The sequence below is a fragment of the Taeniopygia guttata genome, chromosome 5 (genome assembly GCF_048771995.1).
Source record: "Taeniopygia guttata chromosome 5, bTaeGut7.mat, whole genome shotgun sequence".
Taxonomy (NCBI): Eukaryota; Metazoa; Chordata; class Aves; order Passeriformes; family Estrildidae; genus Taeniopygia; species Taeniopygia guttata.
In genome coordinates, this window is record NC_133030.1 from 60,427,404 (window position 1) to 60,455,079 (window position 27,676).

General features: G+C 39.3%; 1 protein-coding gene across 4 annotated transcripts in view; it reads right to left on the reverse strand.

Annotated features, from left to right (window-relative positions):
* The window catches only part of ARID4A (AT-rich interaction domain 4A), a 47,112-nt gene extending 19,700 nt beyond the window's left edge, over positions 1–27,412 (reverse strand). For 2 of the 4 annotated variants that reach the window (XM_030275200.4, XM_030275198.4), the window contains exons 1-11: positions 27,282–27,412; positions 26,601–26,662; positions 25,307–25,417; positions 22,876–22,941; positions 21,868–21,958; positions 12,473–12,552; positions 12,277–12,371; positions 11,582–11,714; positions 10,105–10,184; positions 8,320–8,396; positions 6,723–6,889 (exon numbers count right to left, since the gene is read on the reverse strand). In XM_030275200.4, the coding sequence (XP_030131060.4) occupies positions 6,723–6,889; positions 8,320–8,396; positions 10,105–10,184; positions 11,582–11,714; positions 12,277–12,371; positions 12,473–12,552; positions 21,868–21,958; positions 22,876–22,941; positions 25,307–25,417; positions 26,601–26,606 (906 nt within the window). In that variant the 5' untranslated portion in view covers positions 26,607–26,662; positions 27,282–27,412. The other 2 variants (XM_072930546.1, XM_072930545.1) reach the window with 2 other exon arrangements.
* Between the last annotated feature and the right edge of the window lie 264 nt (positions 27,413–27,676).

Below are 27,676 nucleotides of genomic sequence, written 5' to 3' on the forward strand. Positions count from 1 at the left end.
CCGTTCTCAGCTCCATTTTTTATGGTTTTCCAAACAACATTAACAGCATTCATATATTTTCTAAAACTATCTGGTAAGTACCAGCAACATGAAGTGCACAGAAATGTGTAGAACACTTGTAATTGGTTTTGCCTCATTTGGTTTTAGGCCACCTAATTCACCATGAGCTTTGACTCTGTCCTTAGCATGATTTTCAACAAGAATGTGGCTCTGTTATACTGACTCATCATTTACTCTACAGAAAGATGTTAAAGCTTCTGTGGGTGCCAACCTTTAGAGCTGAGTGGGAGCACAAAGGATGAAATAGTTTCTTCTACAAAAGAAAGAATGAATCTCTACCTAGAAGCACGTACACCCTGAACTCAGGCAATCCGAGGTGGAGCTACCAGGGACAGATCTTTCTTTTATGTTATAAATAGACTGACAAGACCATAAATGCTTCTGTGAAAGAAATGCAGGTGAAGAGGAAGAACAGTATACAGAGGATTTGGAGTTCAGAGGAAGAGATGATCAAGACAAGCTGCCAGAATTACAGTTAATGTAATTTTGTTGCTTCACAGTACTTCAATGAGGTTTCATCACTTGCACATTTGCTTTCTAACGCCAAGCTTGAAAACTAATTAAGGAAATGACAAGAATTAAACTGATTGCAACAAGTTAACAGCTCTAAACCACGTGGAGATGAGAATGATCTTAAAATGTTAATTTGTACCAACAAGAAACCAGAAATTCCACAAACCAACAATGACTCACTCCGGAGCTGTGCCTCAGTTTGCAACTTCTTTTGGAGTGACATTCTGAGAATGCCTCTTTGCATAAAACTGTGAGCAAGAAAGTCTTTAAAGAACATTTGTGCATGGCATGATGCAGGCTGTGCTTCACAGTAGCCAGAACTCCTACAAATGCACACACATGCATGAGAAGGAGGATTAGTTAATCAATGTTTAGCTATTTTTAAAGGCTATCCTGTGCATTACACATCACAGCTGCTTAGGGGATTTCATATATATAAATCACAGAATCTTAGAATGGTTTGGATTGGAAGGGATCTAAAAAAACATCTTGGGCAGGAACATCTTCCACTATGTCAGGTTGCTCCAAGTCTCATCCAACCTGGCCTTGGACAGTCCCAGGGATCCAGGGGCAGCCACAGATTCTCTGGGTACCCTGTGCCAGGGCCTCACCATCCTCACAGGAAATAATTTTTTTCCAAGTATCTAATAAACCACTTCTTTCTGGATATCACCCTTCATTAACTTTGAAATGACTGTTTTCCTGTATTGAACTTTAACAGTCAGCTATTTCAATGTTATTTTAAAATATAAATAGGTTGCAACAGACATGGCAATTTGGGTATGATTTTATGTGATCTCCCACAGTTACTGAGAGCAAAGCCTACACAGGGAACAAGAATTATTTTGAAGCAAAATGTAAATATTTTAATAGTTGACTACTGATGATTTGTAGGAATTTCAAGCCTCCTAAAACACATCATGGATTTCTCATGGACTTAATGCTAATAAAATATATAGAAATAAATTATCATGAGAACTGAAATCTTGCTTATTTGCAGAACAGGAACGTTAGAAAATGCCTCTAGCATCTTCCCTTTTCAACAATGTAAAGCAACTGTGACTGATTTTTTTTTATGCCATTGTGATGCAAGAACCTTAAAAAGGTTAAATGAATGCACCCCATTAAACATGCTACACCATACATCCTCCAGGTGACTGTCAGAAACAAGCCTTGAAGAAAATCCCTCTCAGCAAACACCTGGAGGTGCCACAACTCTTCCCTCAATGAGCCATGGAGAGCAGCTAGCTGGAATTTTTTTTCTGAAGAAATTCCTTGCCTTTACTCTGGACTTCAGTGAATGTATCTGTTGAGAATGTGTATGTACTGAGAAGGCATTTGAAATAACTGCACATTAAGATCTTCATTCTAATGGAATCAGAATGGCTTGCAGGGAGACAGAGCCAAATCCAAATATTGCTTACATATCCCCTTGTAAAACAGGGAGTATTTCAATCCTTAAGCTTGAGAAACAAATGTGATGGATCACAGTGGATTCCACAGCTTCTCCTACCAGCACATTTACCTGTCTGGAATCCTTTGCTTCACTACTTTATGTTTAGATTAGATTCTTCTTCCCTGAAAGAACAACTCCAAGACAAGGAAATACAGTAGTAGATACAACCTGTTTTGAATAAAAATCAGGTAACGCTCAATATTCCAAAAGCTTTTGTTCCTAGGTGGACATACTGGAGTTAAGATTTTCTCCTTCCTTTTAGCTGCAGTGCATAGACTGCCAAATGTACCCTCCAAACACAGTTGACTATCTTACTCTGATATGGTGAAAACTGGGTAAGGAGCAGAAGCAATATCCAGATTTTTATCTAGATTCAAATTAATTGAATGATTCTTTTAATGTTAAAGAAATAAAGACTTTTTTTATAATACCTCTGGATTTTCTTCAGTTTTTATGAAATGTGTTATTAAAATCTTAATTGCTAATGGAAGATAACCCTGAATTGCACCACATAGCACCAAAATTCCAGCAATCTGAACATGCTGAGTAGCTCTGTGTAATGCAATCCCTGTTAGAGTCCATGACAAGCAATTTCCACATTGTCCTCCTTCCCAGTCAACTCTGGACCACACAAGTCACTCACCACGGGTGAGGAGGAGGAGCACCAAACCAACCCCATGTTTGTTCCCTCTCCTTAGCTTACAAAAGCCATGTCAAGCCTGGAAACCTGGTGGTACCAACTCTACCACTTCTTAAAGATGTCATAAAAGGCAACACACTTAGAAAGATAGTTTCTGTCAAAATAAAGCTGCAGATTTTTAAGCCAGCTACAGGAAAAATGGCAGGCTCTAATGTCAACAGCTACAGCAGATCTCTCTGCTCCATTATCATTATAAAAGATCCTACTTCAGAAAAATAGGATTCTTTCTATTCCAGAATTAAGACTTTTCTGACTGACTTTATCCTGTGACTATATATTAAGTAGGTCTGTGTCCATTTGATTATTTAACAGTGGCCTATCATGGCTGGGCAGCAGCTGGACAGGCCTGTCAGCAAAGCTGCTGTGCAAACCAAAAGATGGGAAAGGGGGGAAATAAAAAGGTATTTTTAATAATCTCACTCCCATCTCTAATAATATAACCACTTACAGTTCTAAAACAAAAAGCCCACTGAGAATATTCTGGGAGAGGATGGACAGAAGCAATTTGTAACCTTGATTAATAAAAGGAAGCACTCTATACAATGTAAAATTTCAGTAATTCAACATCTGTATTCAAATACAGGCAAAAAAAAAACCCAATCACTCACTTGTCGATCCTCTCTGCAGCTAGTATTACTGCCTTTCTCAGGGAAAAAAAATAGAAATTCCTTAAATTCCCTAAATGTTCTCTGTTGCAATATCTAGCATGACCCACAATTAAAAATATGTATTTTAATAGCTGAACCAGAAATTTGACATAATGGGTCATCATATCAGTTCTGCTCTGACATTATCTATAAAGATTCATATCTACCTTCTGCTACACAGCTTCAGCATGAAGATGCTCACCTTACATTCCTACTTGTCACCTGGAAATAATGGATTCCACAGCTTCTCCTATCAGCACATCCACCTGTCTGGAATGCTTTGCTTCACTATTTTACATTAACATCCTTTTTTAAAAATAATCTCTATTTCTTTTACAGGAATACCTTTTTAAATTTTTTTTTTTAAATCACCAAGCTTCCCCCTCCCCCTTCTTTGTTTGAAACACACAGCATTTTATGCAATAGGCATGAAAAATTATAATAAAAATGGATACTAGAAAACTAGTATAGCAATCCTTGATTTCCAATGACTGATACTCTGAAATTTTAATCAATGTTAATACAGACTGAGCAACACAGCCTGCAACAGTTCACACCCTGCAAAATGTGGCCTATTCAGTCTTTTTCACTGCAAACAGAGGGGAAAAACCCAGAGGATTTTACATTTCTGCACAGATTTATCTCATATTTATCTTATCATACCATATTCTTACACAGACATCTACTCCATTTTCCAAAACAATGATAGCCGAGCATAAATCTTCCACCTAAAAATAGATTTTTATTGTCTTTTTTTTTATTTTTACCTGGAAAGATCTCCCCTGGCTGCAAGCTCCACCAGACAGTTCCCAGACCAGAAACCCAAGTCAAACCCCCCATCCCCAACCACCAAGCTCACATCACAGATTCAAGCACACGATCCTTACCTAGCAGCCGCATTCTTTCAAACGTAAAATGGTTTTACTTCCTTTCTATCTAATCTGCCCACTGCCTGGACATATTTTCAGCCTGACTTCCAAATACTCGCTCGCGTTCGCTCTCTCTCCCCGCGCGGCGGCCGCGGTTAACCGGCATTACTTACATTCTCTTCCGCACGGAAAAAAAAAAAATTAAAAAATAAAAAGAAAGAACTAATAAAACGAAGTAGTAAGGCTAAGGAGAACGCGAGGCATTAGATGAAAGGCAGAGAAGGGCCAGCCCATCTCCGAGCCCCCGGCCAGCCCCGGCTCCCGCGGCCGCTCCCCGCGCCTGCGCCGCGCCCGCTCCCGGTTGCCCGGGGAACGCCGAGGCCGCCGAGCGCCATCGGCCATTCCGTGTGGGAAGGGAAGGGAAGGGGAAAGGGAAGCGGCCTTTGACCTTCCTGCCGGCACACGGGCAGCGCCGGGGCTTTGCGGTCCGTGTTTTCGGGGTGTATTGTGAGAACGGCGCGGCGGGGAAACAAAAATCCCGCAGTGCCTCCTCTCCCCGCCCCCCACCTCCGCCCATGCTTCCAAATCCAACAGCCAGGTTACAAGAAGGGAGCAAAACAGAAGAGAATTCTGTAAAGACTTCTGATGACATGAAGAAACTGGCTGACTTCGTGGAAAAGGAACCACTTTAAATACAAAACTGTTGTTATGGAAATCATGGAATCACATTCCATGATCTGGGTTGGAAGGGACCTTAAAGATCATCCAGGTCTAACTCCTGCATGGCATCATTGTGTGGGGGGGAAGACAGCAGCAGAGGTGTTTGAGAAAGGAGAGAAAAGCATCCAGATTCTCCTGAAAGCCGGCTTTGCCATCAAGAAGAGCAAAGTCAAGATGCTGGAGAGATCCAGTTCCTGGGAGTGAAGTGGCAAGATGGATGGCGTCAGACACCTTCCACCAGATCAAGTTCCTCCAGGCCCTGTCCGACCTGGCCTGGAACAATTCCAGGGATGGGGCAGCCACAGCTTCTCTGGGCAACCTGTGCCAGGGCCTCACCACCCTCACAGCCAAGAATTTCTTCCTCATGTCTAACCTAAATCTTTCAGTTTAGAGCCTGTCCTATCACTCATGCCCTTGTCCAAAGTCCCTCTTCTCCAGCTCTGGAGTCCCGTTATGCCCTGGCAGGGGCTCTCAGCCCCTCGCAGTGAGCACCCGCAGCTCTCCCAGCCTGGCTCCAGCCGCCTCCGCAGGTCTCTGCTGTGCTCAGACCCTGGAGCTGCACCCAGAGCTCCGGTGGGGTCTCATGAGAGCAGAGCAAAGGGGAGAATCCCCTTGTTGAGGCAGCCCAGGACACGTTTGGCTTTCCCAGCCACGAGCTGGCTCATTATCCAGCCTTTTATCCACGAGAACCCCCAAGCCCTTCTCCACAGGGCTGCTTCTCCATGAATTCCTCTCCCAGTCTGGACAAGCCACAGCACGTTAGACAGAAAGTCCATCCACCACATCATTCTATGATTCCCAACCTAACAGGCACCAAGGTCTGTCCTGCACTGCTCCTAAGTACCATTTATTGCCCTGTGATTCAGCTCATAGTTTCAGTCAACCTCCTGCTTTTGTTTGAAATTTTTGTATCTTTCTTTTTGAAATCACACTACTGTTTTCTGAAACAACTTACTTTTATATTACATACACATGAGTTCTATAGTACTTTATTAACGTTATAAAATGGTTAATTATTTTTATAAAGTTTTTTAAGGTTATTTAATTAAGAAATTATAATTAAATTATTTTTATTTTTAGTTTAATAGTTAGTTATTTGAAGTCCACAATGTGGACTTTTTTGTTTAATTATAAAATATTATTTAAATTTCTGAAGAATAAAGTGAAGGAAAAGGATTAGTTTTTGTTTTTAAATTTTTATTTTTATATATATTACTATATTTTAAAACGTTAAGGTTTTTTGTGATATTACAATGTTTTATTTAAATTATATACTCCTAACTTTAGTGTTATTAATTAATTTTGGAAGCTTTCTCTGTGCCTTCAGGTCAAATGTAGTCTTCTCTTGAGGGTTTGTGGTTTTTAGTATACAATGTTAAAAATTCTTAATATCTAGAGCTCTAACATATACAAAAAAAAAATACAAAATGAAATTATATAAGAGAAATTCAAAAATACTGTGTTTAAGGTGGAATTACTACTATTAGGCTCCACAGAAGTTTTTTGGTTTTGCATTTTGTTTTGACCCAGAACGTTTCACTCTGCCTGGAACTGAGTTTCTGAGATGGGTACTGGAGGCAACCAACCACTGCTCACAAATCCCAATAGAAACAACTGTAGCAGAGAGAAAATGAGCAGGACTGAAAAGACACTGAAGTGAGCTGAGTCTGAGAATAGTACATTGGAAAGTGAAGGATTTTCAGGAAAGCAAGTCATTAAATTATCCCTGAAAAATGACTGAAATTATCCAGACTCACCGCTACTTCTTCTGTTTTCTCCTCTCTTTTCTGTTCCTCTTCATCAGTTTCTGCAGCAGCTCCATCCTCCTCATCACTGCTGGAGGACTCCATGATTTCACTGATGTCCATTTTCCAGTTCCGAGGAACACCCCTGGTGCTGAGAAACGTGGTTGCCTCCTGTAGCCCTACAGAGGAAAGGGCCCTGGCTTTACCTCATCTGCAGCATTCACAGTCAAAAAGCATTTTTTATTCCTTTTTCACCTTGTTGTAAATTGCAACAGCAACTCAAATGCAATGAATCCATCACAGATCAAACATCGTGGCTTACTTTGCTCTTTCCAAAATACCACGGTTTAGATTAAAAAGCAAAAAGAGCACTGCCCAAAGAGATTTGACATTAATGTTTGGAACAGAGGGAAAACATGTTAGTGAGCAAAGGATGGGACAGGCACAAGTTACATCTGTAAAATGGAAATACCTCAAATTCTTTTCCTTTTAGAGGTGTGCCAAGGGTGGAAAACAACAAAGCAAAACAAACCCAGATAACCCCAAAATCTGCCCCTCAGTCACAATAAAAGACTTTAATAAAGGAGCCAGAAAAACATCCAAAAGAAGAACATACTGCAATGAACTGTTCAGTGTTATCAGAGAAGAAATGGCACCCGTTTTTAACACTGCTGACAGAAAAACCTCCAGACATTGATCTCAATTCTCTTGTTTTTTTGGTTTTTTTTAAACCATAAACCATTGGTTATCTTTAGTTCCAAAATATTCCCTTGTAGCAAGGAATGTCACAACCCAATTATGTTCTGCACAGGAAACAAGTCCCGTTCTTCAATTTACCTCAAACCTGGCATCTGCTATTTTTTTTTTTTTTGGCTGTTCTAAAGTTCATGTACTGTGAAACAGCTATTAAAGAACAAAGTAGGAGAGAAATCACATAATATTAGACAAATCAATCAAAACCACCTCAACCTTTCATTTGAAGCATTTTAAATCTTGACTTGCAAAAGAGCTGCTGCACACCTTTACTCAAACCAGATACTGTTGTTGTTGAGTGGGGATTTCTTTGTTGCTGGGTGGCATTTTTTATCATAATTTTTAATAAATCAAATCAAAACATTTCTCCTTAACACAATTAATGTTTTCATGGATTGTGGTATCCATGTCATCCATCCAATTCTGTAATTATATTTTTAAATTAAATATTAATCACAGCCGTTGCTGTTATGACATTTACACCCTGCTGTCTGGGTATCTTTAAAGTAAACAGTGTTTTGAGCAATAGCACAAAGATTTAGCATTAGGACAGGTAACTATATGTATTCCATTGCTCACTGACACTTCAAGTAGACTTACATTGAAAATATTCTATTCATTTTCCACAAATTCGGACTGGATCATAATAATGAAATAAAAATCAAATAAAGAAGATTTCTACTAGACACAGCTATATTCAAAGTTTCTCTAATTTCTCCCATTTAAAATTGTTTACAAAATATCCAAGAGCAATTCTCAGAAATCAACAGGTGATTTAGTATTTATCACCAAATATTAAAAGAACCTTTGTATGAAATTACTTCTTTTAAGCACCCTAGAATTTATTCTAAATTACCTTTTTTAGGAGAGTACTCTAATTTCGGTAAGTTTTGAAGATCTAGTTCCTTAATGTCTTTTCTTGCTATTGAGTAACTGTAAAAGAATAAGGTTTTGTGATTACATCACAGAAAAGCAAGCATTTGACTTAGAAATACAGCAATTTCTAAAATTTTCAAGTTATCATTCACTTGCAAGGTCCTTGCTAACAACTAACTGTCTAAGGCACTTGTTAATGTACGATCTAAATTCCAGAATAAGTTACCCAGGGTAAGTTCCCAACCTTTGACATCCAGGCATTAAAGCATCCTTAAGTAATTAAGAACATTTTGTAAATGTCTTTTAATTGCTTAACCTCCACTAATTTGAAAAGGTTAAATATGCAGGCAAAAAAATATTTCTGAACTGAAAATATGTACAAGAATCAACAGCTGCTCTCCAAAACAAGGATCTAGCTAAGAGCACAGAAGCAAGCCCTCTTTTCAAAATGCCTTTTTACTAGCAAAGAACAACAGTGAAGCCAATTCACAGATTTGCATTGATAGACAGTTGATTTTAATTTTTAAATTACAAAAGTGTTCTCATAGCAAAACATATGGAGTTTGCTCTGTTCCAAAGTCATACTGGATATTCAGCCACTGAGTTACAAGAGAAATCCTAACCAAAATGCAGGGAGAGCCTTACAAATGAGTTAGTCTAACACATTTTTTTTTCCTTCTTTCATTATTTCAGAAAATCTGGAGTAAAACTTCACGAATCAGAGGCTGCCATTTTCTCAGGTTACAGCTATTAGGCTATGGGGAGGGAAAAAAAGAATCAGACAGAGCAGATCTAAATCTTTTACCAGTAACATTCAACCTTCAGTACAGAGCCAGGCTTATCCAGAAGGCTGATGACATATCCACATGAAGAGGCCAAAATGAACCAAGTCTTCAGGTACTTGAAATACACTTCAGTAATCAACTGAAATAATCTACTGAAAATCATGGCTATCAAAAATCAAAAACTTCTCACTTTGAAAGAAAGAGGGTGACAGGTGGCCTTTGGCAAGGAAGTTTTTCATTACAATGTGTTACCACAGATGCAATGCAATAACAATGAAGAGAAATAAAGGGGAGCAGCCTTTAAAAAAATCCCAAAAGCAGTCCTCATGCTCTTAGGAATACATTACTCATTATGTAAGACATACATCTCTGTCTCTCTCTGCTCCTCCTTTTGGAGTGGAGGAGGGACTAACAGGACTTCTCTTTATGTTTGAAGGAATATAATTCAGATTCTGTAAACACTTTCATTAGTAACTATCTCTGAATTCTCTCTTCTATTAATAAAAGTAGATTAAACCCTTAAAAACTATCTTAATAGCTAGGGACATCCGGGCACTGGAGGTAATGAGACAGATACCCAAACTACTACAACTGACATCCATATAGAATGATAATTTAAAGGTAATTTTAGGCAGTAAGGGAAATAATTAAAACCAAAACTCACTTTAAAGGATAGAAATTACGTTAAAAAAATGGAAAAAACATCCAGGTGTTTACACTTTAAGTTGTTGATATTTTTACATGAAGATGGAGCATAAACTTTCTTGATTAAATGAATTCTTACTGTTACACACAAGGGAAAGAAGGGTGAGGAAGCAGAGAAGGAGGAGTCAGCTGGAAATAGATTGTGAATGCCAAATGTATCCATCCAGCATTACAGAAAACTGTACCCTTTCCTTTTGGAAGAAATAACATCTTCAGGAGCAATGAGTGATTAGTTTCCTCCCACAGATATCTAACCAAAGAGAGCTATCACTTACAATTTGGAATCTGCAAAGGATCGAACTAAACACTGGTCCTTTTTCACGGTGACATCGTCATTGCAGCTCGGTGACACAACCTGAAAAGTCAAATAAAACATCCCTTAATCCAAAAAAAAAAAAAAAACCCAAAGAAACCACACACCAAAAACAAACAAACAAACAGCTGATCTTGAAAGGAAAGAAAGGTAGACTGCAGGAAAACTGCTGTTTTCTGTTTCTCCTATTATATTTCCAGTACTGAGCAAACAAACCTACTTCAATATACACTACTAAGGCCAACAACAACAAATTTCCAGAAGCAATTTACCTCAAACTATTGACTTGTTATGAACAAGCCAAAAATCTAAAATTGCATTTGAAAACTAATCTGCTCAGGTCACATCACAGGACTGTGTTCATTCACTCTGCTTTTTTAGCTCTTGCTCACACAAAAATTTTTAAGAGATTCTATTTAAAAAGTCACAAACCCACTTATTTTATACTAGCTTCTGATTTTTGGCATTTAAACTGAGACTTAAGTTGGGTTTTTGGTTTGTTTTGTTTATTGAGGTGTGGATAATATAAGCCACTGTGAAATCCACATCCTTCCACAGCAGTATCATCTCTAGGTCTAAAGCAAGTGATAAAAATGCATTTGCAGTATTTGTATTAACACAAACAGAACAAGTATATGTTTTGCTCTAGATCATATACAAGTAGAAAATGTTAAAAGCAAATATATGACCTCCAAGTACTTAACCCACCAGTTAAGAACCATGTTAAATAAAAATCTGTCATAACTAAAGGGAGCTATAACCAGAACATGTATAATACCACATTTTAAACTGAGGTACATGCAGGTGGGTAAGGCAGTGTCAGCTCTTCACCCTACATTACACAATGTCTGAAAATAGCAAAAAGTTTTCTACAGAAAGCAACTTTTAATATGCACATGTAAACTTCTTGTGCGTATCAATAAGATGCAAAGCGTCTGCCTATACAATACAGGTCTACTTGAACTCGGATTTATTTAATGTATATTTATTATCAGCAGTGGCAATGAACAGCTATATCATTTATTGACAGTCAAATAAAAATAAGCACCAATATCTGCTCCTGAAGTAACTAACCACTGGTAGAAATGCAAGCATCAAAGAAATCAGTATTTCATAAAACTGAAAGTCTAGGGAAAAAGACAATTACATTAAAAAAATCAAATCCCAGTACAATCAAAATTCATAAATCTAGATCCTCTAAATGGCCTGGGAGTGCAAATCCTAACATATTTTATTTCTAGAAGAAAAGTTTCATTACACACTGATCATTTTGTATGCAGTTCTAAAACACTTTAATGCCATGAAACCAACTTACACATAAATGTTCATCTCTGCTTTCCTACTCTTCAGAGATACTGCAAAACACTTGTATTTTTAGCCAACATGGGAGTAGAGCTTAGCCTGACTGCATTCACAGCTTTGCTGCAAAAGGAACTCACCAAAGCTGGGTACCAGTCTGCCTTCTCTGAATTACAAGTCACACTCACAACCTTGCCAAGCAATTCATCGTTGAGGCGCCTCTTATCTTCATCCTCTTCTTCACTACTTTCTTCTTCCTTTTCATCTTCAGTACTGAATCATCAAAATGTATAATATTTTAAAATTTGTCTGAAGTTACTACTTGAAAACCAAGAAGAGCTTACAAGATTTTTCTTCCTATTTTGCAAAGCTTCAAAAACAGTTACAATTATAAGAGCTGAAATTGCTTGAAATACACTTAAATATTAAGTGCACTTATTGAGTAAGAGGAATTTTGTAGAAATTCTTTCCAAGTAGCAGTATTTTACAACAGTATTATGTTAGAATTGGAGACATGACTCAGGTTTTGATTGTGCATAGACATAGAACAAAGATAAATCCTCTCTACCCCAAAAATTAAAAAGCATCTTTTTTTTTTTTACAGTGTTCAATATCAAGAAGGTTGAAAAATTCTACATTTCCTATTAGATGAAAGAAGCATAAATGTTCTTAAGGATACTACAGGAAAAAAACCCTTCAACTTCACAGTATTGCCAGCATATGACCATGCCTACCAGCTGTGCACAAAATTCAGGTGACACAGCATTCATTCAATGAGAGTGCTTCAGTTTTAGCAAAGAACACAAAGGAAAAGCAGAATACTCTCAGAACTCACACAGGAAGAGAAGATCTTCTCCCTCTATTCGATTTCTTCCCTATAACTGGAGTTCCAAAGTGCTCTGGATTGGTTAGTGGCAGTTGATCAAGTGTCTGCATGGAAAAGGGGGAAACAACAATGGTTTGCAATATCTTGCTATAAAAACAAACTAATTAACTATTTATTTTTAATTCCATGTCCACCACTGTCTTACCTCACTTTCTGCAAAGTGCCTTTCTCCCTTCAAGCATAATGAAGTTCGTCTCAAGGTCCTTTCATCACCGTCATCAAAAACTAGGGTGAAGCCAAGAAAGCACATCAGCACAAGCTGGTCAGATCTCAATCCCAAGTCTACTGCTTCTCTCACAATCAAGAACATTCCCTAAAACATCACTTTCAAGACTAATTTACTCGCTCTTTAGTCCACAAGCAAAAGGAAAGTCAGTATTCAGGACTCGGTCTTGGCATAGATTTTCACACAGACATTCAAGCCAAGACAAAGGAAGGCTTTGGATGCAAGTCTGAGTGTAATTTAGACATTCTTCTTATCAATACAACTGCACCTTTCAAACTGCAGGCCTGGCTGCACACCAGTTACTATTATCTAGCAATCTCTGGGGTTTGTTTGGTTTTGTGGGGTTTTTTCCTACCCTATACATTTCTTCCTTACTTATCATTTAATAAATATGGTACCTTTTACTTTTCCTCTTGCTATGAGCAATTCCACAAAAAGATCAATGAAAAGAAAAACACGTTTCTGCTACACTATCAATGGCATCTTACAAACAGATCAAGATACTGGAAACCTACAATTCCAGGCCTGACACTTCATAATGAATTATTCAGTACACATCCTGCTGTGTTATATCCCAAAAATAGGAAGTTCCATCAATTTCCATCAATACACAGCAGAAGAAGGTAAGAACACTATGAGGCTACTGCAAGCTTTGCCCGAGAGAGATCTACTCTTCAGTTTAGATAAAACCTCTTCATGAAAATTTCTTTGGAGAGAAGGAAAGCAAAGTTACCAATTTCCCCTGACTGCAAAGAGCAGAGCCCAGGTGGCTGCAGGCTGGAATCCCAGCAAGGTACAAGTTTATTTGTATAGGGTCAAAGTACAGAGCAGAACACTTCTCTATATTTAAACTACTTCAAACAGGCTTTGTGCACTAGTTAAAGAAAGTTTCAAGTGCTGTGCATAGCAGTATGGTAATTTTGGCATACTTATAAAATTAATTAAGCTGGATAAGATAAGCTTTAAGGTTCTTCCATCTTCAGAGTAAATACTGCTGTGGTATGCTCCATATGCTCCACTAGAGAATTATCTTAATGGCTTAGAACACTTGTACACACAAAACAACTAACTTTCCCCCCTCCAAGTGTCTCAAACTACTAAATTTTCAAGAGTAATTATTTGAGGGGACAAATGGCTGATGATTGGCAACAGGTAACTGTATTGAAAAAAAGCAAACAGAACTTAATACTTGACAATAGAACTAAACTGCTTCTTTTTATTTATTATCTCCAAAACTGGAAGCACTATCACTTTATTTAAAGCTAGTCCAGTAGAGGGATAAAGCAAATAAACTATTCATAAAGCAGATGACATATAGCAGTTTTTAATACTTAAAAGATTGAATGTTATAAATACTGAAGGTTAAGTAAAATACACTTAAATTAAGACACATAAGGAAATTATGACTATCAAGAGCAACAATTTACGTTGTGGACATGTATAAAGTACCTGCAACCGCCAGCATAGCTGCAGAACTTAGAGCAAAACATCCTTGCAGAACAACAAAGTGTAAAAGAACAGCATAAACAGAAAGATTTCCTTATCTATATAAGTGATCATTTTAGTAAGTCTCAATAGAGAAAGGATAGCACCATTTGTCATATAAAAATATCAATTATTTGAGTTACTAAGGTGGAGCCAAGTAAGGAGTCTCTGCAATTAATCATGATGCTTGAACTATTTCGTAATTGTAGCTACTTCAAACTTGTTTCTCCTCTAGGGAAAACACTTGACTGTGCTTTATTGAAAGGGCAATCAGAAACTCACACTGATAAACTCAGCACCTTTAAAAATACAAGTATGTCTTAAACTAAACAGGCCTTGTGGTTTCCATCCCACTCTTCAGAAAAATCTGCTCCACTAAAGTACTGTTCATATTCATGTCACCCTCTGAGTGACTCTTTAATGCTAGTCCTAGAGGATTTAAGGGAATGTCTTTCCAAGGCACAGTGTCAAATATTAAGGATTCTGTAAATATAAGCAGTAAGGCAGATGGCACAGTTTTTGGCTATGAGATATTTTGAAGCTGTGATAACAGTTGTGTCAGAAGAACTTAATACACTCTAAGCTGCAAATTCATTCCTCTTTTTAATCTCATCCAGAAACAAGGTTGCTTAGCTAAAATGCCTACAACTAACAATCAAACTAAAAACTTTCAAATTAATGTTGAATAACTTGCATCAATTGCTTCATTCCTTCAACAGGTTATTGCTCCAACTCCAAATTCTTCAAAAGCAAAAATCCTAAATGTTGTGTTTTATAAGGAAGATTCACTGGGCAGGGAGAGGGCAGGAAACAGAAGACAAGGAGACATCTCCCCATCCACACACACACAAAGGATGTGTTTACAGTGTCACAATTCTCATCTCTAAAGAGGAAATTACTGTCCTGTCTTTCCAAAAAAACAAGGGTGAAAAAGCAGAAGCCCTTGAGGTCCTCCCATTGCCTCATCTTGCAGTGGGCAGGGGCTTGCTGGGGAAGCAAAGCGCAGCAGCTGATTTCAGGGAAGGGAAGGATACAAACTAGCCTGGGAACTGCTCACTGCTGCAGAACAGTCAACAGAACATCAGGGCAAGGAAGGGAAGGAAAGCGACATTTCTGCCGGGCAGAGCCCTTTCTTCCAAACACGTTCCTTAATGAGGAACACTGACAGAAGGGGAGAAGAGATGAGTAAGCAGCACAACCTGGAGGAACAGTCTCTGCCATAATGCTTGGTCTAGTCCCAAGAACTGAGTCCAATATGTTCCATACAGAGCATATTGAAACAGTGACAATAAAATGGAAATTTTCAGAATTTTGCTGCATCTCAACCTTGTCTATGATAATAGGAAAGAAACAGAATTGGGTTTTTTTTCAGTTTGTTACAATCTACACAACCCTAATTTAGGACAGAAAAATTAAAACAAACTTCCCAGTGGTGATCAATACAACACTTTGCAAGAACTAAAAAAAAAAATTTGCTAAAAGTTCACTACCTCAAAAATACAACTTTAAACTCACTATTGATGAGCTGGAATCTTCCATTTCCTGTCTATAGCAGACTTGTATACACCATCAGCAAAAATGCACTAACCCTGCCTTTACAATAAGGCTGTCTCAAGTTTAGTTTTCATGTATTTAAATATATAATATTAACCAGCCAACTAATCAAAATCATTTTTAGGAACTGTGAAGATGCTTGTCACAAAATATGCAGATCAGTTTGACTACATCTTGTTTAGAAATACATATATAGCTATATTATCAAGAGATTTAAGGAAAAAAAGAAAAAAGACAGAAAAAGGAGAAGAGAGAAGAACTCTATAGAGAACATCCTCACAGCAGTTATGACTTCCACAGAGCCACCAGTGTTACCAGGACAAGGCAGTTCTGCGGCACACAAGTGCACAGGGAAAACAGCCCTCAACCTCTCAAGGCTGCATCTTGCAAACTTTAAATCCAGCAAGGTATGTTACTGCTGCTGCCCAAACCAAGAGAGATTAGATTCTACACTGCACTGCAAGGAAACAATTCTGTCTCATTTCCCAACCCATTGAGAAACTTTCAAGTCACCAAGACAATGAAATGAAAGTACATACCACAAATTAAAGCTGTTCCAGTATCACTGTGCACACTGAATTATTCTCACTGGCTGCCCGGCAAAGCAGCAATTTATGAGCTACAAGAGATGCTGTCTAGGAATATCTCAACTAATGTGTGCAGACTTTGCAGATATTTGGGACTCAGCTGTGGAAACAACATACAAAGTACCAAGAGCTGTGCAGTTTTTGTTAAATGGCCTTGTAGACAAGGGCAGTACTACTGATTCATCACTGTAAAAGAACCTAAGAGCAAGTACTGCACTGAATTGTGCTACTGAGACACTACACAACTCAAATTTACTATTTTTAAACTAGTTTTAAGTGAGCCCAAGTTCCTTTTACAAAAATATATTTGAAATATCCCAGAAAACAGGGAAGTTTGAGTGGCATTTGAGGCTACTCATAGCAAACTATCACCTCACAGACAAAAACTTGCTGCCCGAAACCGATTTTTCTGAAATGTAAATTTTACTATTGTTACACATAAAGAGATAAGAGAAAAAAATCTACCTCCTTGCTTTCCCTGGAGTATTGTTTATACAAAATTTAAAAATATTTTTAACACTCAGTTCACATAATAACAAAGGTGGTTTTATAAGCAAGAATTTGATCCAGTTGATTTGTTACAAGGTTCTACTGTTAAAATACTATTTTTCACTATAAAATCTTGCTCCTCCTTGCACCTGTTCCCTAAACAGGTGTAAACAGAACACATAGTGCTCTTCTTTTTTTTCTAGATTCTCCAGAGACCAACTAACAGAGCTACTGCAGCATTTTTATGTGCCACAGGTGTACTTACACAGCACATCCCATGCAAGGGCTCTGGACAAATACGGGGTTTCCTCAAAATCCACATGAGCAAATTTTAAAAAGAACAAGTTTCTGGTGGGTGATGGTGGTGGAGAACACCAGCCAAGTGGAGGCAAACACCTGTGGTTTTGGATTCCTGGATGACACATGCACAGCCCAGAGATGATGCTCAGGCCACGTGGTGCTCAACAGGATGCTGGGAACTGGTCAAACCAGCATGGCCAGCGCCTGGCACACAGCACAGGCCGGGTGCTGGTCAAGCTCTGGAGGGACAAACCAACAGCTCTGGCATGGATGGACTCAGCTGCCTGTGGGGCACTGAGAGCTCCCAGCACCCTGCACTAACAGCTTACAGCTGTAGTGCACCCAGGCCATTCTTCCTCTTAGCATAAATATCTCCACAAAGCATCAGAACAAAACTTCTTTTAAAAATAGGGAAATGTGATTATAAATAGCTCCTGTTAGCAACCCTGCTCCTAAAGTCCCAGAACATCAGCGGTCTTTCATTTGCTGATAAATATCCTCAACATTATGAACTGGATTTTTCAAAATCCATGGAACATACAAGATTACTAAAACCAAATCCTCAGTATCTTTAATTTCTGTGATCTTACCACCACAGAAACGTGAAGTGATGCAGTTGGCACCCCAGACTATACTTCATACCCAGAACAACCCAGGTCTCTAGCTCCTCTCAGCACATACTCAACTCTGCATTTCCTGGAAACTACCACCATGATTACACCAGAGGAAGAAGACAGCAACAGAGCTGTGGGGCTGACTGAGGTGCCTCAGAAGTGTCTGAAAGGCATAAGCCTCAAAAAGTAAAGAATCACATTCACTTTAAGCAGTACATAAAATCCTAATAACTCACAGCAAGGTCTGCCAGAAACTGCAAAGACCTCTCACTGTTTCCCTCTCCTATTTCCTACTCATTTCACATGAAATATTACTGAAAGTTAATACATGTTTTTTATTTCTTTCTTTAGAAACACTTTTCCATTAGGCTACCTAGCAAAATACAAGGCTCAATATATTTGATCTGGTTTTGTTTCAACTTGTAGAAATTATATTACAAAATAAAAAGAGACTAAGCAAACACAGATCACTGCCTTGAGTTTTTTCAAAGGAGAAATGAAATGGGGCAAACCAGGCCATTCTAACAGCAACTCCTGGATGCTTGCTCAAATGAAATCCTGTTTCTCACTTTTATATATTACATCACTTCTAGTTCTGTGCAGAACTGATACAAAAGTGATTCCTCAAAGAACATCTACATAAGGATTTTTGTTTTCTGAAATTCTGGTAATGCTTGTAAGACTCCAGGCAGAGTGTGAGAGAAGGAAAATACAACTATGCACCTTGTAAGGTGTGGTCTGGGTTGTGGTTTCTTTGTTTGTCAGGCATTTCAGACATTATTTCAGTATTTACCTGAAGCATTTTACAAGTTAACAGAGAATCAGGTGGATGGTACACTCAGTAAACTGTAATTCAAACCTTGTTCAGCTAAAACAGATCTGACAGACCGTTTTAGCTCTATGCAATTATCACCTAACAATATATTCAGCACTTCAAAAGCATCAATGCAGCACTTTGTAATATGTAAATTAAAGAAGTTCAGTTTAGATAACTGCATTCTAAAGAAAAACATAATCAAATCATTGAATCACTTAGTAAAATCACCAGGAAAACCCCTATTAGTGTCACATCACTTTGGGTTTCGGGAGTGCCTTGTGCAGTGACATTTCCCAGGCACTTTTAAACTTCCACTCCAAACAGCTTTTGCCTCTTTACCTGCTTAGACTGAAAAGCTGAATTTCAAAGGTAATTTCAGAAATATTTCCAAATCACAGCCAGAATGTTCATTAGGACTGCATGGCTAGATCAACATCACTGTCATATAAAAAGAGGTCAAAAAGTGATTCTGTTGAAGCTACAATAAAAATAAAGCCTTGTTTATTTCTGGGTACATGAACACTATTAACAGACAGGAGATACTGTTGAAATACACTAACTGATCATCACTGTGGCTCTTGCATTATCGTGGTGGCAAAGTAGCCTATTACAGCAAACTCAGCTCTTCCACTGGTTCAATTTATTGACCAAAGCAAAATTATTTTAGGTGACTTTTCTCCTTTACATCCCTACATGAAACAGAGAAACTGATATGCAAAAGGGAACATCATCACTTCTTGCTAGACATGCAGGCAATTTGTTTTGGCATTTTTTTACACATCTGTACTTAATACTCTGAAAATGTTTGCCTGTATATATTACTGGTTTCACTAGACAGAGATCAGTTTGCTTTTAGATCACTGAGAAAGAGATGTTAGATAACAGAGAATAAATAAAAAGGGAAACGCACAAATTACTGAAATACAAGCTTTTCCCTGTGCTTTCCATTCCAAAATGTTCAGGAAGGCATCCTGTAAATCTGGAGACTGGTTAATCCACTTCCCTCTCAGCTCTTCAGCTGTGACTGCATCAGTCAGGGAGGCTGCGGAGCAGCACACCCACCAGCTACTAAAAAGCAACCAATTCAACTGTTTGCTTTTCAAGCAACATAAATATACACCTCATAATCTATCCAAAACTTTCTGCAAAGACACATGGAAGCAGCAGGCTGAAGATAAAACTTATTTTTCACATGTCAATATTCCTGTACTCAACCTAAAATACTTTCCCAGTTTTAACTGCAGGAGAACCACGATGCAAACTTGATGATCTGCTTCCTCTGGTCAATGTTACCTGTGCTTTCAACTCCAATAAGCAACCCACCACACAGAACGAACAAAAATGTTCCCAAGATCTAAATCTAACAATAACAATTGTATTTTCATAGTTAAAGCACCATGAACAGCTCTGCATGTTCATTTACCATAAAAATACTTAAATCCCCCCTGAGCTCCAAACTATTACAAAATCCTAGCAGTCATAACACATTTGCATATTTTCTCCATTCTGCCTGTCAAAAAATATTATTTGGGGGAAGAAAATTACTGTAGTTAATTAACCCATTGGTTCAAGTTTCTAAGGAACAGCACTTAAATAAATGTGTGAAGTAAAAATCATGGCATGCATGATTTCTCTCTTACATAACTAGGAAGAGTTCAAAAAGTTGTTAAATATAAACAACAATCCATTAATACAGGGCAGAGCATTTATTCACTGTTCAAATTTCCTGCTCATCAAGTAAAGATTTTTGGCAGAAATGCACTGCTCAAAATAAAAGAGGGGGGGGAAAAAGAAAGTAAAAAAGAAAAAAAGACAAGGCAGACAAAACTCATCCCCCAAACAAGGGATTTAAAGTCCACATGTCAAATGTAGGAAGACAAATATCTTCTGGCCCAAATTCAAACAGAATTAGCTGAAAGTGCTACTTGAAAACTGAAATCAGTTAGGAGTTCTACAATTAAAGTGCTAACTCATAAAACATGAAATTGTGCAAGACTGTGTTTCTTTCACTTCTGTAACAGAATCGTGAACCTCTGAAAATCTATGAAGAGAAGTTAAAGATGGAGTGCTCTACCCCGAGTATGTCACATCACAGTACTAAACTAAGTAGATTTTACATCTTCTGCACTCCAAAATAATCCTGCCTTTCCTCCCTGACATCTACTACAATTTTACAGCAATGTTATAATCCTGAAGAAAAAAGCAAAGAACAGTGAGCTTTGTCAACCAGCTTAGAGTTAAAGCACTCACTAACAATAACAATCATAAAGCAATAAATCCTTCCAAATTATCTGCAGAGCTTTATCCTGATCCCACCAAAGACAACATAACCTCACCTACCGCAAAGGAAATGCTGAATTACTGAAAATAACTTATTTAACTCTTAAAAAGGGGTTAATGAACCAAAATGATTAAGGGTTCATGGGACAGAGGCCTCCTCAAGAGAAGATGGAAGAATATGAAGTAAAGCTGAATAGATTTGGTACCCAAGGCAGCTAATGAGAAACACAGAGTTTAAATTTACAAATCCTAATCTGCAAAGCAATGCCCAAGAGTAGCAGCATGTACAGGACAATTAACAGGAGCATGTTCCTTCTAGGCAACTGTTAGGGAATAGAAGTTTCCACTGCTGTAAGAAAGTTGTACAAAAAAGGATGGGTGCTTGCAAAGCCCTCTGATTCAAATACTGTCCTTTTGTATTTGCTTATGTACTATTACTTCAATGTTCCCGAGTTTTATCATTCTGTTCTTAAAGCTGTTTCAGAAAAACCTGGAGATCAGAATTATTGACAATAAGGAAACTTTTCTTACAATGAATTCTTGTTCAACACTGACATTTCACTGACCCTGCATTCTGAACTTTGTATTTCAATAACTTAACACCATATGAGCCTCCAGCATGAGGAGAAAAGTAGTTTTGTGTTTTACTTTAGATCATTACTTGAAAATTTTATTAAAGGAAACAGCTATTCACATTATAAATTAATGTCTCCTCTTTTCCTTTTATTGTATGGTATGTTAATTCTTCTCTTAAAAAGAAATAGATTCTGTCTTCTGTCCACGTTTTCCTTGTACACAAGGCTTGCACACAGTGCAAGGAGGCTCATATATTTTAGCCACAGATTTTCAGCTGGAAGAATGATTTTACAAGGTTTATGTCTTAAAATCTGCAAAAATTATTCTGAATTTCACTGAGTGCAACCGCTATCATTACAGGTACATTGTGTCAAATAAAACTTGACTATTCAGCCCTGCAATTACCTGTGCAAAAGCCTCTCTGAACAACAATTAATTATTATCCTACTTGAAATGGAAAAGGAATCAAGATGTGGACGACTTTAAAAAAATGTCCCCTCCAAAAACTATATTAGATTGTGCAAAACAAGATGTAATTACTGACATTGTGACCTGTAACTGGAAATACATTGTTCAAAGATTACAGCCCATAAATGAAACGTGGCCACTCACCTACAGTGTACCAACTGGCATCTGTCAGCTTGCTGATAACTGCTTCCTGAAAAGATCCATCGGGCATTTTGGTTTCAACCATCGCTCCAACCTGCAACAAGGAGCAGCTCAAGGTTACCTGGAAGCCCACACGCAGAAAATTGATAAAAACACACTGATCCTCCCAGAGCAAGCCAAGTTTACTTTTTAAGACTCCATTTAGCTAAATGCTGCTTTGAAAGTTTAGTTATTGTAAGACCCTGTTTAGTTACAGGTAAGAACAAAGGTCCTTCAGCAGGAAGGCTGAACTACAAGTAGACACTAAAGCACTGAGAAACTCAGAACATCTAAATTCAGCGTGACTTCATCATCTCAAGAAATAAAAGATCAATAGAAAACAAATATCCAAAGTCATTAATTCATTAGTGATAATCATTCAATTACTAGTATTTCTTATACTTTAAACAAAGTCCTACTGTCAGCTAGATCAGTAGCAGCCTTAGTGTTCCTGCAGGAGCAACACAGAAAAGACAAATACAAGCAAGATTACCTTCTCTGGAGAACTCTATTTGCATGTAGTGCTTATAACACAACTCTGCATTTTAGCACACAACTGTTACACAGAATGAAAATACAAACAAACACCTTTTTATATAAAATACATTAACTATTCTAAAACACTGAGTAATTGTATTTACTCTTGTCTAATGGGCTTGAATGTGGCTTGGCACTCAAGTTCTTAATTACTTCTGAGAAGTTTCAACGTTTCATTATTTATAAGAAGTTTTGCATTTTATGAGAACATACAAAAATCCCTGTGCAGGGAAAATTGTGTATCAAGTACACAACACATAGAAGCATAAATAGCTACAAAAATTAAGACTAATTCCTCAGAACCCATCTGATTTAAAGTGATGAGCCTCCTTCTGCTGATTCAATTCTGAAGAACAGGTACCCACCTAAAGAAGATCAACATTTAAGTTTTAGAAATGTATGTGATTACCAAAAGAAGGCATGCAATATACATACTCTTAGAGGTCCTTTCACTTGGTCATCTTGCACTAACTGCGTTGAGTTATCCCCCTTCAAGACCACCTGAAAGATCATTAATGAACTTTTTAATACACATCTGATTTCTTAATAGCACACAAAAACCTCAAGAAAATGTGCATATATATATATATATATATATATGCATATATATAAAGACCTTATCATCCACATTAAGATTATCAATTAGACTCAAATGTTACAACAGAAAACACCTGGCATGGCCAATTTTACTGACAGGAAGCCCCAAGTACCACATTTTTTAATCTGAAACATCATAATTAAAGAGCAGGGCAAATCAAACACCAGTCATTCCAAAGCAAAGAAAATACATTTTCTGGTGAGTTTAGAATTTGACACAATGCAGGGCAAACGTGGAACTGGGCTTCCAAATGAGAAGTGTTTTTTTGGTTTTTTTTTCTGTGATTCAACTGTAGAATTTCACTGACAACACTTTCAATACAGAACTACAACAAAAATAAAAACCTCTTTTTATTAAAAATGTATCAAAAAATAACCACATTGGCTGTGATAACAGCATTTCTGCCACCTTGAGCAAGTTTTTATGGGGAAGATGTGGAACACCACCCATGTGATGAAAATAAGGATCAGTTAAAGTGTAAGTAAACTGTGCTTCTCCCTTTAAAATTTTATATTCCAGAAGGGAACAGCAAGGAAACGGTGAACACCAGCCTATGCAGTTTAATTTTTAAAAAATCCAAAATTTTTATTTATTTTCAGGAACCAAAAGTTCCAGAAGCTTGCTTTGATAATGATGTCCAGTTTTCTGGCTCCCTCAATTATTCTCCAAGCACAGACTACACTTTAGCTGTATTTATAAACACAACACCAGTGGCATGCCAAAACAGCAGTAGTATTAACACACATTCAGGTTAAAAATGCACTTTATGCTGATACAAAATTTAAAATAAAAATTGCAGAGGGATGAATACAGGTTGTCCTCCTGCTCAGGAAAAGGCTACCAGACGTTTTGGACTTTTTGCACTTTTGGCAAGCGTGCCAGGGTGCGCCTACACACTCTTAATTACAGTATCAGGCTTAGCTTGTTAAAACTTCTATTGTTATAATATAATTGAGAGCCAGTGACAGGAATTTCTACCAAGTCACAGCAGCCTCATGTAATTCCAAATCTTATCGTGGAGTAATAAAGCATCTGATTCTAATGAGAAAAAGAAACTCCTACCTATTAACAGGCTAAATACTCTACTAGACCAAAGATGCAGACAAAATCAAGCTTGTCAGACCTGCACACTGCTTCCTACAGAGCTTCTCATTAAGACACATTTCAAAGAACACCACAAGTTCCCCTAAGTACTTATTAAGAACAAGCAAAAGACTCCAGTTTCTGAATTACATTTTTTTCTATTGATGAGAAGGACTCTGATAAAGTGATATGATCTATATATGTAACTTAAGAGGCTGATGGCTTGTTCTACTTCATCTAAGTCTTAAAGCACACAAAAGCTTGGATATATAGTTACAAAAAGCAGCTTTCACCTCAATTTCTAGGGGATTTTGGGTCACTAATGACTTATTTACATATCTTGGACAGCAGGCACTGAAGTAGGAAGTGGGAAGACTTTGACAAGACAAAGAAGAACAACTTCTGTATTTACTTTCAATTTTAACTTGCATTTAACAATGTTTTATTCTTATTCTCACATACTGGTATTTACAACAGTATTACAACACCAAAATGACAACTTTCTCTTTTGGTTGTTTTTCCAGAAGTCCCATAAAGGTGAATATTATGTTCCAATAGCACCCAAGTACAGAAATTCAGCTACAGCCAGGGCATGCTGCTTTAGAAGCTGCATCAAGATGCTCAAAACTTAAATATTAGCCTAGGCATTCCTAAAACCCGGCCTAAGAAACAAATTATTGCCATCTCTCTTGCTGTTGACTTGTTTTTGCATTGCCTTTTCAGTTCCCAACTGTGAGAGTGCCAGTTGGTATGAAATAGAACTTTTGCTTCTGAAGAGGATGATCTTATTCCTTATTATTCATGTAAAGCCATAATCCTGTATTTGTGATATCAAAACTTATTGCTGGGAAACTGATGCATTTGAAAACAGAAGACAAATGCAGTCAGGAAAAAAGAAGCAAGAAAGCTCATTTTTGTTCCATCATCCCACTAAAAAATATAATACAAAAATCAACATTTCCCCCCAGAATAAAGCAAAAAAAAAAAAAAAAACCCAAGCAAAAAACCCTCATCCTAAACCAAACAACAAAACATGAAAAAAAAAAAAAAAACATATTTAAGTGCTGTTTAAAATTCATACAGTGAAGTGATGAACATTTTCTAATCTTCAGGAGCAGGATCTCCTGTGACAGCCCTTTCAGCACAACGCTTTACCAAAACCAGCAGCAGCCTCAGCACTCTCACCTTGACTTTCACAAGCCTTTTCACCGTCTTAATCTTTGCCTCGCAGAAGGCACCACGGTACTTGGCACTGACATCAGTCCCCACTGTCAGGTAGGCAGGCTCATCTGCTGCCTGGAGGGGAACAAAAACACAAAAATAAACTTTAGCTCTTACTTATTGTTACAACTGCATCATGATGTATTTCATTTTACACCTTTTAGACCTATTGGATTTTTAATTGATAAATTGTCTGTCCTTGAGATTGCCATTGCAGAGTTCTTCAAAAGGGAAAAAAAAACATAGCAAACAAGTTACAGGAAGTTTTGGTTTGTCACTGATGTTGACACACACCTCCTGTCAAATCATTGTCAGACTCTCCCAGAAATGTTTCTGAGGGTATTAATTGATCTGCTTATAAAAAGAGCAACAAATTGAAGGAGTAACTATTAATTCAAGTAGGTTCTGTACAAAAGGAAAACACTGCAACTGCAAAAAGGCAATAGACAGCTGTATTTTTTTCAGCTATAAGCAATCCAAAGACACAGATGATTTAAAACATTTGAGATTGGTGTCATCCCAATTTACAATTAAGTCTGAAACATTCTATTTATAGGATATCTTTCCTGGTGACTAAAAGGAGACCTCTAGAGAAATCTGTTGTAATCTTTTAAACAGCTATTAAAAATTATTTTTCTTTCCTGGAATGCCTTTATTAAAACTTAATTGCCAGTGCATTTTAAAAGAAAAATATTAATCACGTTTTCCTTAACCTGGACTTTAATACTCAGCATTTCATTTACTGTACTTATTGCAGCTGATAAACAAGGACAAAATAACAACACTGGAAAGACAGGAAATGGGTGCAGAATCTAAAATAAAATGGGATATGTACGGGTTTTTTTTTAATAACTTAATTATTTCATTCAACTCTGAAGGGAAAAGGAAAAGTTTTGTAAATTATACTGCAATTGTTGAGCCTTTGTACTGAGCAAACAGGCAACAGCAAAGGCGGGACAAAAGCTGTGGTTTTGCAAACTTGCCATAGCAGCTGCTGATACAGGAAGCGTTTAAAGACGGGAGCCCGAAGGACAACAACAACTCAGAGGCGATGAGGATGTTCCGAGCGCTCCTGCACGGCGGTGAGAGCTTTAAATCACCTGCACCTCGCCGGGGAGCAGGAACAGCACTCACAGCACGCACCGAACCCCGCGTTCTCCCACTGCTGCCGTGCCCGGGCGGAGAGCGATTAAAAATGAAATCTCCAGAGCGGCGGGCGAACAGGGCGGCGATCCCCGCTCCCGCCGGAGCCGCCTACCTTCATCTTTAAGGGTTATGTGAGCGATTCCAGCTCCAGGACTTCTCCTCGCACGGGCAACACTGCAAAACAAGAGCGGGGGAGGCTGAGGGCTGAGCGCGGGGCTCCCCGCGAGGGGCGGCGGGGGGAGCCCGGGGAAGGCGGAGGGAGGGACGGAGGGAAGGAGCCGCCGCCCGTCCCGGCCGCGCCGAGGGAGCGCGGCCGCCGCTTCCCGCCGGGCGGCCCCGCGCTCGGTGTGTGTCACGTCGCCATTTGCTCCGCGGGGCTCAGGGACCGCCGCCCCCCCAGCCGCCTCAACTTTCCGCGGCCCCGCCGGGCCCCCTCCTCCTCCTCCTCCTCCCGGACTTACGCCTCCCGCCGCCGCCCCGGGGCAGCGTCGCAGCCCCCCGGCCCAGGGAAAGCGGGGGCCGATCCCGGGGATACCGGGACAGAGTTGGGGGGTCCCGGTCCCGAGGGTCCCGCTCCGTGAGGGGGGCGGCGCGCGCGTCCGTGCGCTCCCACAGGGCGGGGGAGGGGGAGCGGAGGGGGGGGGGGGGTGTTTTAAAGCGCAGCTCCCGGAGCCGCTTCGCGTCCCCTCCCCCGGGACGGCGGCGCGGCAGCCGCAACTCCACCACCACCACTACCACCGCCGCCGCCTCTTCCTCCTTCTCTCCCTCCTCCTCCTGGCGCGTCCCTTCCTACCTGCGAACTCCTCGTTCCGCAGCCCCCGCGCCGCCCGGGCCCCTCCGCAGACGGCGGCGGCGGCCCCGGCTGAGCGCGGCCCCCGCTCCGCTCCGCCCCCCCCCGGCTCTTCTCTCCCGCCCCCCTCCCCCCCCCGCCCCGCGCGCGGACCCGCCCCGCGCCGCAGCGCGAGCCCCAATAAACAAGCGGCGGGAGCGGGGCTGCTCCCATTGGCCGCCGCTCCGACGCCCCGCGCGCATTGGGCCGCCGCGGACAGCACCGCCATTGGTTCGCGGCGCGGCCCCGGGCGCACGGGATTGGCGAGCGGCGGGGACCGGAAAGGCAACGGCGCGATGTGATTGGCTCGGGGCGGGACGGGCCGGGGGGCGGAACGGTGGCGGTGGGGGCGGGGCCGG